The 21,469-nt window shown below is 38.0% G+C and overlaps 1 protein-coding gene across 1 annotated transcript in view; it reads left to right on the top strand.

Annotated features, from left to right (window-relative positions):
* The first annotated feature begins 900 nt into the window (after window positions 1-900).
* HPGD (15-hydroxyprostaglandin dehydrogenase) overlaps window positions 901-21,469 on the top strand; it is a 40,009-nt gene continuing 19,440 nt past the window's right edge. Inside the window, exons 1-3 of the mRNA XM_001371751.4 lie at window positions 901-1,414; window positions 2,032-2,155; window positions 7,336-7,442. Coding sequence (XP_001371788.1) covers window positions 1,322-1,414; window positions 2,032-2,155; window positions 7,336-7,442 — 324 coding nt within the window. The 5' untranslated portion in view covers window positions 901-1,321. The remainder of the gene's footprint in view (window positions 1,415-2,031; window positions 2,156-7,335; window positions 7,443-21,469) is intronic.

The following is a 21,469-nucleotide window of genomic DNA, read 5'->3' as shown; positions in this document are numbered from 1 at the left end:
AGCTATTCAATATAAAAGTTATCAATATAAATATTTAATATCAATCTTGAAACTATGGATATTAAACTGTTTAAAAATGGACAAAGGAAACAGTTATCAAAATATTAAACAAAACTACAAAAAACAAGTTCACAGATCACTATTTAAGAATTCCTGCAATAGGCCATCCAGGGGTTTAGGGCTTTATTTAACTTTAACACCTTGTGGGTAGGGATTAGGATATGATTTATTGCATTAGCCCTAGCACTGTGCCTGGCACCTAATGGTTACTTAATAAATATCTGGGGACTGATTCATTGATTTAGCACTCTCTGTACCGATCTAATTGTTTCATGCATATCTTATCTTTCCAACTAGAGGAGAGGGACCTTGTCCAGTTCCTTAATATTCCCCCACACCTTGGGAAGTTCGACAAATCGGAACAGACTTCTTCGAAACAGCAACATTTACAATTCTGGGTCCCTTCCTGGCACCGTTCAATTTTCCCACGGTATTGTCTCAGAGCGAGCCTCAAGGGGTCATGCAACTGATAAGACTTTGAATCTCGAATGGCCACAGGCATCCTACGCAGTTTGGGGAACTCAGGGCGAGAGGAATGTGATTCCCAGTTACACAATTGGACCGCAACTCACTTCACAATTCATGACTAGTTTTAAACCTCGGGAAAAGTTTTTTACCAAAAACAGTAACCCTTCTTTCTCAATGGAGGAGAGGTTTGAGTGCACTTCCCTGGCCAAGGGGAAGAAAAATTACAAGGTTAGTTGCCTAGTTCTGCAAGAGGAGCGTTAAAAGTGGAAATCCAACAAACATGACCCCTTCTGGGAAGACTAGAACAGCAGGAACATCCCGAAGATCCTTTTCTAGGGAATATCCCGAGTGCCCAGGGCTCCCTCTTGCCCTCCCTTTATTGGTGATGGTTATCAAAGCACAGAATGAAAAGCTTCCAGGCTCTTGCACGCCCGTCCACCCCACTTTCCTGCCCACCACCCCTCCCCACACGCATTCACTCCTTCCTCCCAGATCAGTCTTCTCTGCTGTCAACCAGGCAGCCAGCTGTGTAGTTAGTCAGAGCAAAGCCTGGCTCACAGACTCGCAAAGACAAAGCAGGAAGACGGGAGGGTTTCTTAGCAGAGTCCCATCGAGCTCTGGGGCAGGTGACACAGATGCAGATTTCCTGGGGCTTAGGGTTTGACAGTTTCATCCCCGCCCACTGGAAATAGAGCACAATAAAACGCGGGGTAAACCCGGAGAAGCAGAGGAAGAATCGGAGTTTGCCCACCAAGCGTACATTCTCACTACTTCTGCTGTGAAGGTGGGCATCATGCACGTGAATGGCAAAGTGGCGCTGGTGACGGGGGCAGCTCAGGGCATAGGGAAAGCCTTCGTGGAGGAGCTTCTGCACAAAGGCGCCAAGGTGAGCGGGGAAAAAGAGGGTCTGGGTATCCAGAGGGAAAAGCTGGGAGGGGGAAGTATTGCATGATGGAGACAATGAGGATCTGAGGAACAGAGGGAGAGCTGGGGACACTGGAAGTCCGGAGGGCAGAGGAAAGGAAGGGCTGGGGAAACTGAGGGTCAAGGAGCATGGGATGGGAGGGGAGGTAGGGGGACCTGGGGAAACCGAAGGTCTTCGAGGCAGTGGAGAAAACGAGAGAGACTAAGCATACCCTTTTTTGGTCCTCATGGACAAATATCATTACCATACACTGCCTCTCCTCACTCCTGCTCACAGGGTTGCCTCAGGATGCAACAGAGAATGTTTTGAAAGAGATCGTGTTTCCCAAAGCACTTCACAAACTTAAAAGCGCTCCCTGAATGTCCTATATTAGTCCCAAGTAGAGATTCCCTCACTTTGGGCTGGAAGCTTTAGTGTTTAGTAAAAACAGAGAACTTGTAATCACCTTCCAGAATTGAACTTCTAAGTAGCTTGTACTGAGTGCTTCTTTGTGCCCCTGGTGCCCTCCCTTCTGCTATTTATCTACTCACCTCAGAAACTTCCCTTCCCACTCCCAACCCCTTCTCTGTTCTCAACAGGTAGCACTGGTGGATCTCAATCTGGAGGAAGGTGAAAAATGTAAAGCTGCCCTGGACGAGATGTTCGAGCCTCAAAAGACGCTGTTTCTTCAGTGTGATGTAGCAGATCAGGAACAACTGAGAGGTAAAAGGAGGCTGGCTCGGGGAGGGGGTGGGGGGGATAATTAATCAACAAGAAAGGCAATCATAATCAGCCACAACCTGGAGCCAGTTTGGCATTAGTGAGCCAACATGTGTGCAATTCAACAGCCTCCTGGAGTGCAGCCCATTGCTGATCACCAGAAGATAAAGAAAGCTTCAGGGTCTGAGTCTCAACCAAGGAAGCTCTGATCCATAGTTGTATTTCTTAGGAAAAGCAAAAAACAACCAAAAAAAAAACAAAGAAAAAAACATGGACAAGCCCTTTTTGTTTATATAAGCTTATTGTGTCTTAAAGAGTTTTGTGTGTATGTGTTTGATGCTAAAGAGCTAAAAACTGAGATGGCCCTTTAGAGGATTCCCCAGAGAAAAATAGACTAAATTCTCAGGGAAAACTCTGAAACACTTAGGTACTTAACTGACTGCAGGATACAATTGTGTTTCCCCACCCCTCTCCCTCTTCTTGTGTTAGAAATTGAGTTCAAGGATCATTGTCAGTTACGTGCAATGTACTTCAAACCAGATGTTCTCCGGTTCTCTTGTTCCATTTATATCATTTGTCTTTTGCTAATAAGTGCAATCTCAGTACTGAAAAAAAAATAATTTTCTATCAGGCTTTCCTCAAAGCTTTCCTGTTTCCCTCAGCTCAACTTAAAATAGGTCAGTCTACTTGTGAAAAGTCAATGGCAATAACCCATTGAAATTTACCATGTAGACCTTGGGAGGCCTGATAATTGGTGGGAAGTAATACAGTTATAAATCAATGGGTAGAAATGATACTGTATATATTTGCCACTATGTTAAGGAGAGGATGGGAGGTAGCTCAAAGATGGAGAGCTGAAAGGGACGCAAAGCATATCTAATCCTCTCTGTTCCACCCCTTCATTTTGCAGTTGAGGAATTTAGGGTCCCAGCAGTTAAGTAATGTGTCCAATTTCACACAGGTGACTTATTCAGGGTCATACAGGTGTTAGTAGACTAGATTTAACACCAAAAATTATAGCAAGGGTGAAAAAAAATTGTAATTTTTTTAAAGTGCAGGATATGTAGAGCATAACTTCTTTTAGAGATTAAAAACCAGTGTGATACATTTTGGAAATAACTTAGTCAAACTTTTAAAAACTGAATTTAACTCATCATAAGTAGCCAAGAACAAATTCTGACTATGAAAGATACCTTAAATGGGGAGGAGATCTGGAGGGTTAACTCTTTATGCATTAGGAAGTCTATGCTTCACACAAGGGAAAGTAAGCATGTGCAGCTTTGTTATCCCAAGAAGTTTTATGGGACACAAATAACAACTTTGAGGATGACTTGCATAAACCTCCAGCAGGACTAGCCCTCTGCATCATTACTCATAACTACTGACATTTTTATGATACTTTACAGTGAGAGGGAGCTGCCTCTGTAACAGGCATTTAGGACATCCCTCACTGGCTCAAAATCATCTTAATCATTGGTCATCCCACCATTTTTTCTAAGCTGAAATATCTGTTATCTGGGAGAAGAGAAGTGTTTAGTTAACTAAGACATCAACAAGGAGCTGGTCACCAATTTAATAAACCATCCAGGGGACTAAAAGGAATGAGGCATTGAGAGATATATATTTTAGATCTTTACCTTCCATCTTAGAATTGATACTGTGTGTTTGTTCCAAAGTAGAAGGTCATTGAGGGCTGGGCAATGGGGACTCAGTGACTTGCCCAGGGTCAGATAGTTAGGAAGTGTCTCAGGTCAAATTTGAACCCAGGACCTACAGTTTCTATGCCTGATTCTCAATCCACCTAACTGTCCCAAGATAAAATTTTAATGGAGGTGAGCTAAACATGGACCAAGTGCCTCACCTAGAGGCCTGGAAGGAGGTTACAAAAGAGCACAGGACTTGGTTAAGGAGAATGGATTGGTTACTGAAAAGGGGTGAAGAGATCCCCAGAAAAAGGATTTGAAAAACAAACTCTATTTGCTATGAATTGTAATTCCACAGTAGGTTGTGACAGAGAGGGTTTTCTAAGATGCAATTTGGAGTGTGGGAGGATTTTGTCATGGAAAGCAACATGCCCCAATGTTTTGTTCTCTTTGCTGTTGTCAAAATTCTGGGCTATGCAGGTCAGCTGTCTGACAGTATAAAAATAGATGTTCCATTTGGTTATAAAAGGAGAAAAACTTATGATATAAATGAAAGTTCTCACACAGTAAGGGGAAGTGGTTTTTAAAAGTCCTAGAGTTTATTCTGCAAATGCTAACAAGGTACAAAATAAGGAACTAGTGATGTGATGGGAGGAGGGAGATCTGAGGAATGAAATGAATGCATGGGTTGAAAACACCATTTATTCATCATAGTCACTGTGGCATTGCCTGATGGTGCTGGCTTATTCAGAGCCCTTCTAGGCACCAGGAATCTCAGTGCACAAACATACAATAAATACAATCAGCATTGTGGTTAATACAAAACCATTTGACCTGACTTTAGAATGAGTTACAATGTACAGTCTTATACCTTCTCTTCGTAATTACAGTTTACCTGTGCCAATATTTCAAATTAGTTTACCAGTCCCAGGGCACAGGTGCTGGGTACAGGAGGTGACCAGATTGTATACTAAGTAGAAAAGGGCAGTTATGCTGGGTGTGGTGGGTAAACCACATGTTAAATAATTGAGAGCTGATGATGCATCAATGTTTTATCTCTAAGGAAAACACTTCGCGGAGTTTGCTTCCCCCCTCAGAAATAATGATCACTGGAAAAAGAGACTAATGTAAGAGTTTTGAGGGTTTGGGGGCTTCTTAATGCTTTCCAGGACAGTTTATAAACTTGCTAGTCCCAACTTCATTGGAATTCTAAAGCTTTAAAGTTGGAAAGGACATTTGAAATTATTTAGAACAATAACTTTATATTACAAGGAAAGAAACTGAAACCCAAAGAAGTTGTCATTTGTCCAAAGTCATGTTGCTAGCGAGGGGCCAAGAATCTAAGTCTGAAATCTAGCTCTCACTGCTTGCTTTCTGGAGAATTACAGACTCAGAGATCTAGAGCTACAAGGGTCCTTAGTGGCCACCTAATCCAAATCCTTCATTTAATAAATGAGGAACCTGAGGCCCAAAGAGGGAAAGTAACTTGCCAAGGGTTACAGAGAAAAAATATCAGAGGCAGGATTCAAACTTGGGTTCTATAAGCTCCAAGTTCAGTATTTCTTTCAATACCATTTCCATCCTTTTAAGGGCTAACTGCTTCAGCTTTCTCCTCTGTAAAATGGGCATAATAACAGCAACTACCTCCCAGGGTTGTTGTGAGATTAAAGTGAGATAATATTTGTAAAGTGTCTTTCAATCCTTAAAGCTCTAAATAAATGGTAGTTATTTTTTCTTTTCTTTTTTTATTTTTAAACCTTTACCTTATATTTTGGAATCAGTATTGTGTGTTGGTTCTAAGACAGAAGAGCAGGAAGGGCTAGGCAATGGGGGTCAAGTGATTTACCCAGGATTACACAGATAAGAAGTATCTGAGGACAAATTTGAACCCAGGACCTCCCATCTCTGGGCCTGGCTCTCAATCCACTGAATCACCTTGCCCTAAATGGTAGTTATTGCATGGCAACCAACAGCTGTTGGAGATGCATATAACACTGCAAAGACCTCACTTAACATGTACTATAACTGCTATCTGAATCAGGAAATAAGAATTATATCAAAGTAAGTTAATGTATAAGGCATGAGTTTTGCGAGCTATGTAAATGTCACTTAGTAGTAGTATTATTAAGTCCATAGAAAGAACTATAAAATTATAAAGAACTATAAAAATGCCTTTCCTTATTCCTCACAGTTGTTTGTACTTCTCTGCTCCCAATCAAATGATTCCCCCCAACCCCCACCCATTCCCAAGAGTGCTAGCTCATTGAGGGCTGGGGCTTTTCATTTTTATCTTTGTATCCCTGACCTAGCAAGGTATCTGATTCATAATATGCTTAACAAATTCTAGACTGGAATTGAAATGTGATCTAGCTCTTATTTTCTTATTTATATGTAGGTTTTGGGGAGGAGGCAAGAGGAGGATCAGAGTATTAAAAAAAAAATAGAGAATTGTATGAGGAGCAAAGATTTTGTCCAGGATAATGGGATTGGTTAAGTTTTTGTTAAGAAAGGGATAGTGGATATGTCCAAAGGAGAAGGTGTTAGGATTTGAGGGACAGGTGAAAGAAATAATTTTATTACTCTTCACATCATGGCCATGAAAGAGGAAGGAGGATGTTGAAGTTCTTTGGAGTGACACCAATCTGCTTATTTGTTAAAATTAATAAAATCATGTTGGTCCCCTAGAAGATTAATGAATGCACAAAGCTCTCCCATCTGACAACTTCTTTCCTGAGTACATATTGTTCCTGTGTGCTGCCTCTCTCTATACCCTTCCTAAACAATTCTGACATAGGTCATTGACATAGATAGAAGAAAGGAAGAATCAACTCCAAGTTTACATTTACGTAATCAAATTCTAGACTCAAAAACTGCCTGAGATCTGCTCTGGCTCTATTTACTAATTTAAGTATACATGTGTGTGTGTGTGTGTGTTTGTGTGTGTGTGTGTATGTGTGTGTGTGTGTAAGACAAGTAGATAAGAATGTCAATTTGATGGAGGTAGTTTCAGACCTGAATTTCAAAATAATTTTTTTTGGTTTATGCAACTCAGCTGATGGTTAATAGCATAATACTAACACAACAATAGGTTCATATTATTCTAACCTATATTACAGGACTCTAGTAATTATTTCCATGCAGATCTAGGAAGTTGTTAGAAAACACAAGCAGTTATATCCTTCCTTTTTTTAGAATCAAGTATTTTGTCAGGAAATCTTGGAAAATAACTTTGGCCAAAGTAGTATAGGTCTGAAAATGCATTTAAAGAGAATTCTTTGATTCAGTGGATTGAAAGCCATGCCTAAAGAAGCCCTGGGTTCAAATCCAGCCTCGGATATTTCCTTGCTGTATGATCCTGGGCAAGTCACTTAACTCTCATTGCCTACAGCTCTTCTGCCTTAGAGGCAAGGTAAGGGTTTTATAAATGAAAGAAAGAAAGAAAGAATGAATGAATGAAAATTTAAAAATAAAGAGAACTGTTTGGCATAGATGATAAGAAGGTAGCTAAAAGTATTCTTTTTTTTTTCTCCTTGGAATTAGATACTTTTCGAAAAGTGGTTCAACATTTTGGAAGATTGGATATTTTGGTCAATAATGCTGGAGTGAATAATGAAAAACAGTGGGAAAAAACTGTCCAGATTAATTTAGTAAGTATTATCCAAGTCTTCTCTTTATCTCTAAGTAAGTTTATCAAACTATTTGGGAATGTGTTTAGTCTATATATTTGCAAGAACTTTCATTCAAATGAACACAAGAACTATAAATATACTTGTATATGTCTATAGGGAAAATGGAGAGGGGGAAAATTGCAGAATGCTAAAGAGAGGTATTTCTCTTTGAAAAACAGGAAGGCTTTCTGGACACTAAACTATAGCGATAGCTGTCTTAAAATACCAAAAGGAAATACTGGGGTGGGAGGGGAGGTCATTTCTTAACTCATCTTTTTCAAAGTGATAACAAAAGAAAACGAAGGGGAATTTGAATGAAGTCCAAGTGCACAGTAGTAAGGTTAAACTGAAATTGGATTTGGGGATTTTGATATTTTGATATGAAGCTACTTTGTTATGAGAGCTGTGCTTTCCTATTATGGTTTGGTTACTCTCATTAAAGTTTCCATGGATTGAGAATGAGAATATCTGGTTCAGCTAAGGCTCTGCTACTTATTACCTCTGAATCTTTGGATGAGTAATTTAATCATTCTTGGCCTCAGTTGATTTGTCTGTAAAATAAGGATATTAACCCGGATAGCCTTGACTTTCTTTTCCAACCTTCGATCTGTAAAATATTGTGATTCCTGAAGTTTTCCTTCTATTGACTTTATGTAGTTTTATCAAAGGGCATTAGGACATTTTAGATTAGTTTTGCAGCCTAGACTAGACCTTTGCTGTGGGAGGTACACACTGCCCTGCCTTGTCCCACACCTCCAGGGTTTGGTCACACTATTTATCTGGAGATACTCCCCCTGAAATGGAGCTGTTCCCTGCCTAGTTAACTCTAGATTAATGCTAACAAGGTCATAGTCACAAGAGCTTGCTTCACAAATGGGCAACGTCAGCTTCAAACTCCTCTTTGTTCAGTACTATATCCCTGACTGCCAATCAGAATAGAAACTGGGTGAAAGAGTTTAGGTTAGTCAGAGTTAAGATGTTATCAACTCTAGATATAAAATGAAGAATTATTCTGTTGACCAAGGGTCAGTCCTTTCTTATATGTAGGAGGTTAAAAGACATGAGATAAAATTTACCACTGAGTCATAAGAATTTTGTATTTCTTTTACTAGCTTTAATATTTGGGCTCCAGAGCTTCCACATTTTCTGAGAAAGTCACTTATCTGACTGGAGCCTTTCTTATGTTGTGTTCAGATCAGTCATTCCTTTATTTTGTATCTAAGATAAGAAATGAGATAGGTATAAATGGAATTTATGACACCTGTAATTTCCTAAAGTACTACTCCCTCTTTGTTTAAGGAGGAATCCACAGCCAAGCTCAGGCTCTATAGTCACCTTATAGCATGTAATCTTCCTCTCTCAATTAGTCCACTGTGAAACCTCTAAATGTAGCCTTGAAATGTAAATTTCATGAGCCCATTTTTGAATAATTCTCTTAAATTTATACCTGTAACATTGTATTTCTTCTTTCCCGGAGTAACACGGGAGATTGTCTCCTTTCTGAAAGCCATAAAACAAAAAGCATTCCTTTGTCTCTTTGATATATTGAAAATTATATGTCTTGTGAAGCCTCCACTAGGGGCTCAGCATTATATTCTGAACTCTGAACCTGGCCTTATGCATAACAAAGAAACTTGGTTTTAACTTCCTACCTCTTCATGTTGTATCTATCATCTGGCTTTCAACAGACACCCTGCGTCTTTCTTTAACAATTGATACGCAGTAGTGATCTGAACACACACATAGTTTTGTGAATTCTCTATTTATTCTACTGCTACTTCTGAAAGGGTTCCAATGATGTCTAGAGGAAGCATCAAAATTATTGAAGCTTCATATAGGGAATGGAGCTGGTTCTGCCATTTCATGGTTATGAGGAAATATCAACTTCGAATGCTAGGTTTTACCTTAGCTGTAATTTATTTGTATAGACTTATCTAGGGCACAGGGTCACCCAGTCCAGCATATGTCCAAAGGAGGGCCTGACCCATATGTTTCTGGTTTTAAGGGCACCTCTCTATCTACCATCCCATGCTGTCTCCCTTTTAAGTGATATATTATGATTTTGCTTGGCTATCCCCTCAAAGTCAGTCTTGACAATATAGTAACTCAAATAGTTCTCTGGACATCTGTCATTGTTAGTAACATAAATCAATTGATGGATTTAGAGAAACATTCCCTTTTGAAGAAAGAATAGGAATATTTCGAGCATATATAAGTATATGAGAGATTTGGTTTAAGAGAGACTTCCATTATATTAGAGTATATGGATTTATCTTCCTCCTTTTATCCTTTCTGACAGGTTTTTAGTTCAACCTTTCTCTCATCCTTTTACTCTAGATATGACACCAAAGAACAATTGTTTCAAAGAATGGTACAAATATTTGAAACTGGGTGGGGAGCAGTGATTGTTCTTTGCATCCCCAGTGCCTTATGCATCATGGGAATTTAGTAGGATATGAACAAAATGGTCCCTAAGCATTAAAAGGCTTTCTTTCTCACTGGTATCAGAAATTCCTTTAGTTGGGCAAGGCCTTTTTTTGTTGTTGTTATTAATTATGTATATAGTAAAAGAGGGAGAGAAGGCTTAAACTGAAACTTCTCCCTGGGGTAGAGATAGGCAACACATTAAACAGATTTATCTTATACTGTAAATGAGGGATTTCTGATCCTTTCCTGTGAGTAAATTTTAATAGAGAAGATGGTGGCAAAGTACTATGACACTGTCAGTAGTAATGAAAGGAAAGAGGGAACAGAAAAGTGAGGATAGAAAGGTAACATAGCATTGATCCCAGATAGCATGGAGAATCACTCCATATTAGCAGGAATCATCATTCTCAGAATCCTATTGGTTTTACTAATTTGAGTGGCTCTGTTTTCCTTTTCCTCTTCTCCAACCGATGAATAATATCATTTACATTAAAAAAATATATGCTTCAAACAAGGGCCATTGCAGAATATGGATACAATTTGTGGACTGAACATTTTAGGTAAATGTATTATATATAACTCATAGTTCTATTGAGGGACAACAAGATCAAATTCCTCCTTGTTTCTTTTTCTCCTTTCTATTCCCAGAAACATCAGACCAGTTGTGTTTTGGTTTGGTTTGGTTTTTAACCAAGAGTTGTGGAGATGACTATAAGAGATAAGGCTATAAAGTGACTTAAAGTGCTATAGAAGAATCATTATCATGGCTTCTTCCCCCAAACCTCCTCCCCATGATTGAAAGCTAATTTTAGGATTTCTCATTCACAGTAAGATATAAATGACTGATTCCATCAAAGTGCTGATCTGTCCTAAGAGGCCAAAGCCTTAAACTCCAGTATCAGAATTTTAGGCATTTGTCAGCCCATCCAGAAACTTAGAAGATGGTGGCCTTGGCTCTTAATTCTTCAAACTGGCCTGGTTTTTGCTTAGCCAAGTTGAAATAGTTTAGAATTTGGCCCGGAAAGCATATTGAGTAAGAAGAACTAGGTTCTAGGCTCAGTCTTGCCCTTAACTAGCTATGGGACTTAGGGCAAGTCACTGAACTTCATGAACCCATAGAATGGAAATAGTAGAAGAAATTTCAGTAACAAACATCCAGTTCCATTCATGCTGTAACATACTGTCTCCTTTATAACTCACTCAATAAGTGATTGCTGTTGTCGTTCAGACCCACAGTTGTATCTGACTCTTCATCAACTCATTTAGGGTTTTCTTGGCAAAGATACTGGAGTGGTTTGCCATTTCCTTTTTGAGTGGATTAGGCAAACAAAGTCTAAATGACTTGCCTAGGGTCATACATCTAGTGAGTTTTTAAGAGTTTAGATTTGAATTCAGATCTACCTGACTCTAGGTCCCATGTTCTTTCTCACTGAGCCACCAAATATCTCCTGATAAGTGACTATACAATATCTATTTGAACACTCTCCATCAAGGACAACTCTTCTACTTCTGGAAGCAACCCATTTTACTTCTGAAGAGCATTCATTGTTAGGAGGCTTTTCCTGGCACCAAATCTAAAGCTTCCCTGACCTTTGGCTTCATTGTCTGTAAAATTAATCTCCAAGATCTATATAGGATCTCTAAGATTTCTTCCAATTCTAATTTTTTGTCAGCCAAGATGAGAGTCAAAGACTAGTAGAAAGTACTTAAGACTATTGCTAAATGTACAGTTCTTTCCTGGTCACCCCCTTTTAATTTGTAGTAAACTTCAGGACTGTAACAAGAGCTAGGAAGTGGTGGTGACTAAAACAATAAAGCAATTAATGCATGTTCTGTGTGGGTCTGGTTTTGCTTGTTTTGCCTGTGTAATTATTTCTACGGTCAAAGTAAAACATTTTCCTCACCAACCATAAAAAATGTCATGTTTTGCCACATAGCATGAACAATTACATAAGCACCAGTCTGGTCACTGGACCATAGTGTGTAAAGAGATAAGCATTGAATTCAATTTTAATGTTCTTACAAATGGAGACCTCAGGCTGTAGGGCTTAGAAAACTGGGTTTAATGTTAATTCACAAAATCCTCATGCATAATCTCTCCACTGTTAAAGAAGCATAGTTCTCCTTAGAAAGCTTTGTGATTTGCTATTGCCAAAAGTACATTTGTTGCCTGGTGGCCAACCTTCTGGAAATGAGGACCTCTGATCCTTGGCCAAGAGCCTGTCACCAGGTCTGTTCTTAGACTCTTTCTAACTTAGTGGGACTTGTCAGAGCTTGAGATCCACTGGTACAGCCTTGAAGAACTACTAAGTCACTACTAAGGTGAGGCACCAGAAAAATACCTCCTCGCTGGAGGGATTCAAAGATATGGACTCAAGTATAACTGGTCCTTTTATCTGGCAATGCCCTCAATTCCCTCCGAGTTTTTTCAGTCAATATGCAGTCAATAACTGAATTGGGGTCTTTTCTTAGATGGTCTAGGTGGGAGGGCTGAAAAACATTCTCTACTCAAATTGAACTATTTATGGTTCAAGTAGAGAATTCTCCTAAAGCAGTTGGTGGCCCTCAATTTCTAAATCACTTTTAAACTTTATGTGAGGGAGTATTCAGGAAACTGCTGTGACCACAGAGGCAATCATGCGCAGAGGGATACTACTTCTGGCACAGATTAACTGGATATCGTAGGATAAAATAATGGATCACTAATCAGGAATCAGTAATGACCACATTTAAGGATTTTTTTTAGAAATAATTTAAATGTATCTTAGTTTCTACTGTGTAGCCCCCAGTGTGCTGGGTCCTAAAAACTGATGAAGGTTTTTTATGTTTAACTTTCCTTCTTAGCTTGACAAATTTTCAAATATGTATGTGAAAATTCCATCATGTTTTCTTTATTTTAATAAACTCTTATTTTTTATTTATTTGTTTTCATTTGCCCTATGTATTTCCTACAGAGTTGACAATCTGCTCTCCAGAATTATTCTCCTGAGGTACTAAACTTATGCCCAGAAACTTTTAGTCCAGAATCATTTAAAATAACTAATGGCTCTTGGTTTCTAAATCATTTTAAGCCCAATATGAGAAAGTAGCAAGGCAACATCTGGGATCTCAGAGACAGTCATGATGCCTGATCTGTGGGAACTATGCAAAGGTGTTTCCATAGTCTCATAGTGCTCCTTCATGATGACACTGCAGCTCTATGGAAGGGGCTTTTCCCCACCTCTTCCATAATCTGACAGAGGGAAGTTTAATAAAGATGACTGACAACACTCTATTTGGTAATAGTTCTTTTCCTCCCACAGAAAAGAGAATTAGGTTTGCTTAGCCCTTCTGGGTTGCAAGAAGAGAAGCAGGCAGATGGTGTAGGCCATGTGAGTGATGATGCCTCTAAAATGAATGAAGACTCAAATGGATTTATGTCCTTGGTCAGTTAAATCTTGCCAATTCAATTCAACCAACATAGCCAAGTGAGTGTGGTGGGTCTGTACTCATAAATTCTTGGATTCATTTTCTTTCCCATTCTTAACTATATTTCGAAAAAAAATTGACAGTATTGGAAATTCAACATTTATAAGAGTGAAGAAAATATATTGGACAGATTAGCGCTGAAAATGTAAAAGTCAAAATATCATTAACTACAGATGACATGATAGTGTGTCTAGAAAATACAACTAACTGCCTTAACCAAAAAGTTAATGGTGCCAATGACCAATTCCAAGCCAAATGAGAGGATTCAAGATTTACTCTTTGGATTCAATCTTCAGTCCCGTACTAAAATGGATATGTAGCTTAACAATTCAGGGATTTTAGAAATATACTCCTTAGCTGACACTGTTCAGAGTTTTAGTGGAAAAGGGAATATTCTACAAAATGTCACTGATGGTAAAAACTCAAGGCAGCTTGTCAGAGCTGACACAGTTTGAAGTCACAACTCTGCCATGGAATAGCAGGTCCCTTAGTTACTCAATACTTCCTCTTCTTTTCACACTTCCCAACACTCTAAGATTATAACCTGAAAAGCAGGAGTTGACTTACTGTGATAGAGTTTCTCCAGTGATAATTCCCTGATAACAAGAAAACCTAAGGCTTGGACTAAAAAGCAATGATAACAATGACTTTGATTAGAAGGGCTGAACCTTAAAATTCTGTGTATGTTTAAAGCTTTATTTACCATGAGGTTTTGTTTTGTTTTGTTTAGTCTTTAAAAACTTTTTTAAATTTTCATTAAATATTTCCCAGTTACATTTTTAACATTTATCTTTTAAATCTTGAACTCCAAATTCTCTCCTGCCCTCTTAGCCTCCCCCACGCATTGAGAGGAAAATAAATATATCATTTATACCTTCAAAGTGATACAAAAACTATGACTTAATTAAAATTTTAAGATCATTAAAAGGCTTTTTTGAAAATTTATCCAGGTTCCTGTGCTCCAATAACCCTTTAAATTTTGCTGCATAAAAAGTGAATAACTTGGCTGTGTTCACTTGGATTTTGTTAACAGGAGATTCTTAACCTAGGATCCATGACTGTTTTTAAATTGAGGGCAATAATTTTTTCTTTGCATTGATGTGTTCTGTTTTTACAATATAGACATTTGCAGATGACCTCCTCCCTCCTTATTCTATTGGAAAAGAGAAAAAACAAAATGTCTTGTAACAAATATATGTATGTGTGTATGTCTGTGTAAAATATATGTATATATATGTGATAGATAGATAAATACATAAATACGTATAGAGTCAAAGAAAACATTTCCTCAATGGGGAATATCTCATTATGCACATAATTCTGCTTTCTCTGTAATTGGCTTCCTCTGTAATTCTATGCCTTCTACTTTGCACATCATACTAAGAAAAGTTTCAGAGGCTCCATCAAACTGCCAAAGAGTTCTAAGATACCAGATTCAGAAAATATCCTCCCTCAGAGAATAGGAACGATCCCATGCATTTCACAATCCTTACTACTTTGTTTCAAATACAAAAATAAATAAGGTTCTGCAGAACCTTTCAGGAATAAGATTTCATAACAGCTTCTTTCTGAGCCTCATAAAATGAAGAGGATTTTTGCATGAACTTCAGATGGGAGAACCCTATCATAACAACCAAAGGACAGCTAACTTCAGTGAACATTAGAGTTTAGTTCTTGACTGATGCCCATCCCACTTGGAAGCAGTCAGTTTCTTGGTGTTTTCTTCCCTTTCTTTGTGTCCAGAAAGGAGCAGATCTATACTCTTGCAGTTTGAATATTGGGTGAAACTCTTTGGTATTAGACATTCTTGAGAAGTTTTGCTCTTGAAGTTGAGCAATCCTCAGAAGATGGGGGAAAGGAGACCTTCTATCTAAGGGTTCTGGATATTAATTATTCAAATGTAGCCTTGATAGGAAAATTATTAATAATTAGCCTTTCAGCATTCTGGTTAGGAAATACCAGGGAAAGAGAAAGAAAAAGATGATAGGATCTCCCTTTATAACTTGATCTTATAGAATGGAAATGCTCTCAGGGTAAGGGTTGCCTCCCCCAAAGCTACTTAGTTCTTACCACTAGATAAAATCAAGAATCAGAGAGCCTCAGCTTAGGTATTAATTTATTATGTAGAAAGTAGAATAGGGGCTTTAGGGGCATGCTGGATGAATGAGGATTACTAAGGAAGTCAGAGGATTATCATCTCTAGAGACTCTATTTGGGTTAGTCATGGAGCTACAATAGAGGTGTGAAGATTGGGGGAATCCATGTCATGGAGCATCAAAACAGTTGACTAAATAAAGGTGGGAACATGTCTAACAGTAAATGCTGCTATCATCATAAATCAACTTAACAAACTTTTTTCACTTCTTTTTTCTCTTTCTGGTGGGTGGGAGAGGGAAGATTGAATATGTTTACTTTTGCGATATAACTAATATGGAAATAACATATTTTGTATGACTTCCCGTGTATACTCAGTATCATATTGCTTGTCTTATCAAGGAAGAAGGAGGGATGTGATGGAGAGAAAGAATTTGAAACTCAAACTTTAAAAAATGAATGTTATAAAATTTTAAAAGTATAATCTGAAATTATTTAATGAAATTAATAAAAATAACTTTTAAAAAGGAAGAACCATAAGACTGTATGATATGGATTCCTTCCTTCCCCTTCCTGCTTAGGGTCTCTGATAGTATTCCTTAGAAACCACTCAGTTCTATCCATAGATATCTTTTAGATATATTGGTAAACCAAAGTATCACAGTGGTGGGCTCTAAATAAAGTAACATTGAGCAATCAAACATCTCTGTGCCCTTCAGAACTGTCCTGAATTACAGTGACATGAGAAGAGAAAATAGAATGTAGAAGGCTGAGAGGACTACAGAGATTGAATATGGTGTCAAGTCTCACTCTGTCCAGCAAAGTAAGCATGTTGGCTTACCAAATAACAATACTTGGTTGAATAAACACCTGATCCTTGCAGGAAAGAGCCTCAATAGGTTCTTTGTAAATAGGAAACTCTGGAATAGCAAAGGGGATTTTCTGCACCCTGCCCCCACTGACCTCAGCCAACTCTCCTGCTCCTTCCTCCTCACTAAGCAAAGCTTTCCTTTATTTTTCTTACAAGCCCACTGTTCTGGGTGACCTTGGCCAGATTGTAGAGAGGAATAAAAGCATTTGTTTAATTTTGTGTAAAAGGAACAGGAGGATATGACCTTTGTTCTTCATAGATAACTTAAAAGTTTGTTCCGCTCATTTCTCTTAGGTCCACTGATAGTATCGACCTTTGAGAGTATGGCTGACACCCATTCCCCTTTCCACTTGCTTCTCTGAATGATCAGAACGAAGGAGTCTGGATCTGTGTGTGCGTCATAGTTGTAATAATGATATTTTTTAAGCTTCCTCCTCTTTCTATAATGTTTCCTTTTATGGTAGTAGACAGACAGGTATGTTATTTTAATGCCATTTGAGACTCTACAATCTTAGAGGATAGGAGCTCTATTGGATACATGGTTTTACATAGTTCCAAGGGAAGTTAATACATTTTTCAATAGCTCTGAATGCTGCCAGGACAGCAAATCCACAGCCATCATTCTCTACTTCCCTATACACAAAGACTTTTTCCAATAATATCTGAAGTTCTTTTATACTGTTGTTATACATTTATGCTGTTGTACCCAGCATGAATGATGATGACAACTTATTTCTTTATGGCTACAAAGGGCACAGTCCTAGAACACAAGCTGTGGCGCACCTGGATCAGTTGTTTTGCTCCTCACTCCCATCCACCTCCTCCAGCTTAGAGGATAGGTTTTACTTGATTTATGCCAAGGCCAAACACCTGCCCTTTTAATGAGATCTATCTCTTCAGCAGTAACTCCAACAGAGGATATCTAGATATCTTTGCAGCCTTATAAAATTTAGAACCAGAAAGAATGATGATGAAGATGATCTTAATACTAGCAATGACAACAAAGTAATAAAAGCATAATAATTAACACATAGTGATTTTAGATTTACCTATATTTTCTCATTTCCACATTTGAGGTAGGTACTACTGTCCTCATTTTCAAATCAAATCATTTCAGTCATGTGTGATTCTTTATGACCCCATTTGGGGTTTTCTTGGCACAGACACTGGAATGGTTTCCCATCTCCTTTTTTAGCTTATTTTACAGATGAGGAAACTAATGAAAACAGGATTAAATGTCTTACCCAGGGTCAAACAGCTAGTAAATGACTAAGGCCAGATTTTAAGTCAGGAAGAGAACTCTTCCCAATTCCATGATAGGCAGTCTATCTACTGTGCCATCTAATTTCCCATCCCAGTTTCACAAATGAGGAAATTGTGGCTAGAAAGTTAGGTGGATTACCCTGAATCACAGTGCTCATAAGTGTCTGAAGTGGCATTTGAATCCAGGAAACCTTAGAGATGTGGGGGAAAGGGCAGAGAGTATGATGATAGTTGATCAGTCATTTTCAGTTGTGTCCAACTCTTCATTTGAGGTTCTCTTAGCAAAGATGTTGAGTCCTTCTGACTCCCAGCCCCATACTCTATCTACTGTACCATCTAACTACCTGATGGATGTTAACTCTATTTCAGCTCAGAACTCCAAAATTCAAGTGATCCACTAGTCTCAGCCTTCCAATAACAGGGATTATAGGTATATGCTGCCATGATACAAAACAAAACAAAAAAAAAACCTTCCCAATTCTACCAAGCACTTTTCTCACAGCCCTCTGAGGTAGGTGGATATGGCAAACAATGTCCTTGTTACACAATGACAAAAACCTGTGTCAGCTAGTGAGAGGTAGAACCCATACTGGAAATCTTTCTGACACCCGCTCAGTTTTTTTGTTTCTTCCTTGCACTGTGCTACAGGGTTGATATGTAAACTCTCCTGAATGTCTCTCAGGCCATCTAGTTACTTTCCATAAAGATTCAATAGCACTTATTAGTTACACAATCCAAGGAACTATCTGGAATCTGTATGAGGTCAAAGTGATTCTCTCATTCTTTGTTGGCAAAACTATGGCACATGTGCCAGAGGGGAATGCTCCGTTCCCCTAGCCCCCTTCACACGTGACTGAGGACATTTCTCTCATCACCCACCCCTTTTGCCTAGCTACCCAATAGGAGTGCTTTCTCCCTCCCCTGATTGAGGTAAGGCAGGGAGCTCACACATGGTATAAGGGCTACAACTTAGACACTTGGTCTCTAAAATGTTCAAAAGGTTCATCATCACTGCTCTAGTTTATAGACAGCTCCAGATGAAAAATATATGGCATAGAGAGATGTATGAACTATAATGAGAAGTTAAGAATGGAAAACAATAAAGGGGAAAAAAGGAAGAAAGGGGTAGTACATAATTAAATAAAAGCAATATTTTCAGGAACCAAGAAGATAAGAGAAGTCTAGAAAGTTGAGAAATAGTTATACAGTTTGTGTGATACATAAGAAATAGACATATTTATCATGCTTATTCTAAATGAGAACTCAAAAGGCAGAATGAAGTAAGAGATAAGGGGAATGACATATAGGGAGATTATGGTAATAGCTAAGTTATTATGGATAGGAAAAAAGAATTAAATCTTTAAAGTGCTCTACATAGAGGCAGGGATATGTTAGAGCCTACTTATACCAACTAGGGAGATCATTTGTGAAATTTTCAGTGAATATTTACACCTCTTGGAAATCAGTAAGTTCTACAAAGTAAGGCTTGATTTATTATTTTGGTGATTGTCTTGAGTTAGAAAATTGATGGATAAAATGTTAATACTGAAGATTAAACTTAAAAGTGTCACATATAATCCTCACCTCAGCCCACTATTAGGCACTCACCAGCAAATCCCTTTCAGAGAGGCAGAGATAAGCAAATTGAAAAGAAAATCAAATTCAAGAAGAGATGGCTAGGGAGGAAGTCCGATTTTAATTCATTGTCAGACAAGAAAGTTCTTTACAATTCTTTTTTTTATTCTAGGTTTAAACATTACCCCTCAAAGGAACATTTTCATAAAAACTAAGAAGAAACTTCTTAGCCTTTCTAGCTATGTAAACACGGAATGAATAGTCTCAAGATAACCCGTGTGGCTCTGTGCTAGATGACTTTAAGCAGAGACTGGAGGAGCACATACTAAAACGTTGGAAGGATATACCTACTTCATTTAGAATGTTGCAGAGAATAGCATCTGAGGTTTCTTCTAAGGCTGAAATGTTATAAATTAGACCTAGAATATTCATTTACTTTATGGCATTCATGGGAGAATGGGTAGAACAATGAGAGAAATAGGAGGATTATAATAAAAAAGTTTTACTACAAGACAAAAAAAAATGGCTCATAAAGAAATGTAAAGTCAAATTTTAATGTTCTATATGTAAGGATTTTAGAGCAGCTAGGGAACACAGTGGATAGAATGCCTGGGTTCAAATCCCACCTCAGATACTTCCTAGATGTGTGACCATGGGCAAGTCACTTAACCTTATTTGCCTATCCCTTGCATTCTGTCTTAGAGTTGTTACTAAGACAGACAGTAAGGGTTTCAAGAAAACTTATTTATGTCTAAAGTAGTCACCCGGATACCTATATATAGGTACTGAAGAAGCAGAAACTTGAAGAGGCTAAATGATTTAGCGATGGTCACATAGTTAGTGTCAAAGGCAGGATCTGAACCAAGACCACTGAGTCCAAAGCTAGAATTCTATTCAGTTCTCTGGAGAGGGTTCCAGTTGGTCAAATCATACCAAATGTTCATTTTGAAACCACTTTGAAATAAGTCTTCGCTAATGATTGTGTAGGGGGAGAAGTGTGAAATAGTGGTTAGAGAGATGTGGTCCTGAAGCTAGAAAGACCTGAATTCAAGTTTCACTTTTGACACATCTTTAATATATGTGTGTGCACCCACATGGTATTAGAAATATGGAAATTGTCTGTCAACAAAATTGTAAGTCAATCCATGAGAATAGTTATAGGTAAGAAGCTAAGTGCTAACCAAATGTTATGTAGATGTTGTTGAGGCATGCAGGAGGCTTGGGCAGAAACTGGCAGAATATAACGGGCTTTGGTAATTCTATCCTATATATTTTTTCTTTCCTCTTATATAAACAATTAAGTTGTGTGTTTTGGCTTGGAGTATTGGGGGAAGGAAGAAGCCTCTGGGTTTGCTTATTTACCCTCTAGTCAGCTTAATGTCAAGTTGACTTACTGCACAAATGAATAGGATTTTATTTTAATTTTGTGTTACAAAACAACTACTGTTTAACACAGACCTCTCTGAGTACTTGTTTGGAAAGCCCCAAAAGGATTTAAAGCAAGGGCATGCCAGCTAGATAAGCAAGTACTCATCCCTTCAGACTCATTAAAAATCAGTTTCCTTTTCGTTCCATCCTTGAAAGCCAGATAAACGTAAGTAGGAATCATGAAATCTCAAACAAGTTTTTGTTTTCCAAAACTGAATCACAGAGGTGAGGAAGCATGAAACATAAAGGGAAAATACATTGTAGGCATGGGTTTTGCTTTACAAATCATTTATGGTTTTGTTGAAATCTTAAATTCTAGAGGCAGATTGGGAAGAATACATCTGACCTGCAGATTAGCAAATAAATTAATAAATGGTTACTGGTCAATAGATAAGAAACACAAGAATGGCAGAGCCTGAGAAGTATTCAGGAGACAGAAGTATCAATGGTATTGGAATATGGATACAGATTGTCAAGAGGATACAATAAAATTAAGAAAAGAAACATATGAGACCATTTGCTAATTCTGATCTGTGGGCTTTCTAGGTGATTCTCAACCTAAGCATGACTTAAAGTTCATTGCAGTAACTGCTCTACTCCATGGCAAGGTTAAAGAAAATGTGGAAAGCAAATAATGTAGGTGATGTTTTATAAAGCAACAGCATGGGACTATCCTAGATTTGGAATTAGAGGTCCTGAGTTCAAATACCTGATCTGCTACCATGTGAACTTGACCAAGTCACTTATCTTCTTTGTCTCAGTTTCTTCTTCTTCAAAATAAGTGTTGATAATAAATTAATGTTGATAATTATAATTATGGATGATAACAATAATAACTAGCTTTAGTATAGTCTTTAAAGTTTTCAAGACACTTTTACAA

Source organism: Monodelphis domestica, chromosome 6, assembly GCF_027887165.1.
Source record: "Monodelphis domestica isolate mMonDom1 chromosome 6, mMonDom1.pri, whole genome shotgun sequence".
Lineage (NCBI taxonomy): Eukaryota > Metazoa > Chordata > Mammalia > Didelphimorphia > Didelphidae > Monodelphis > Monodelphis domestica.
Note: the sequence above shows the minus strand (reverse complement) of the source record. Positions and strands in the feature narration are given on the sequence as shown.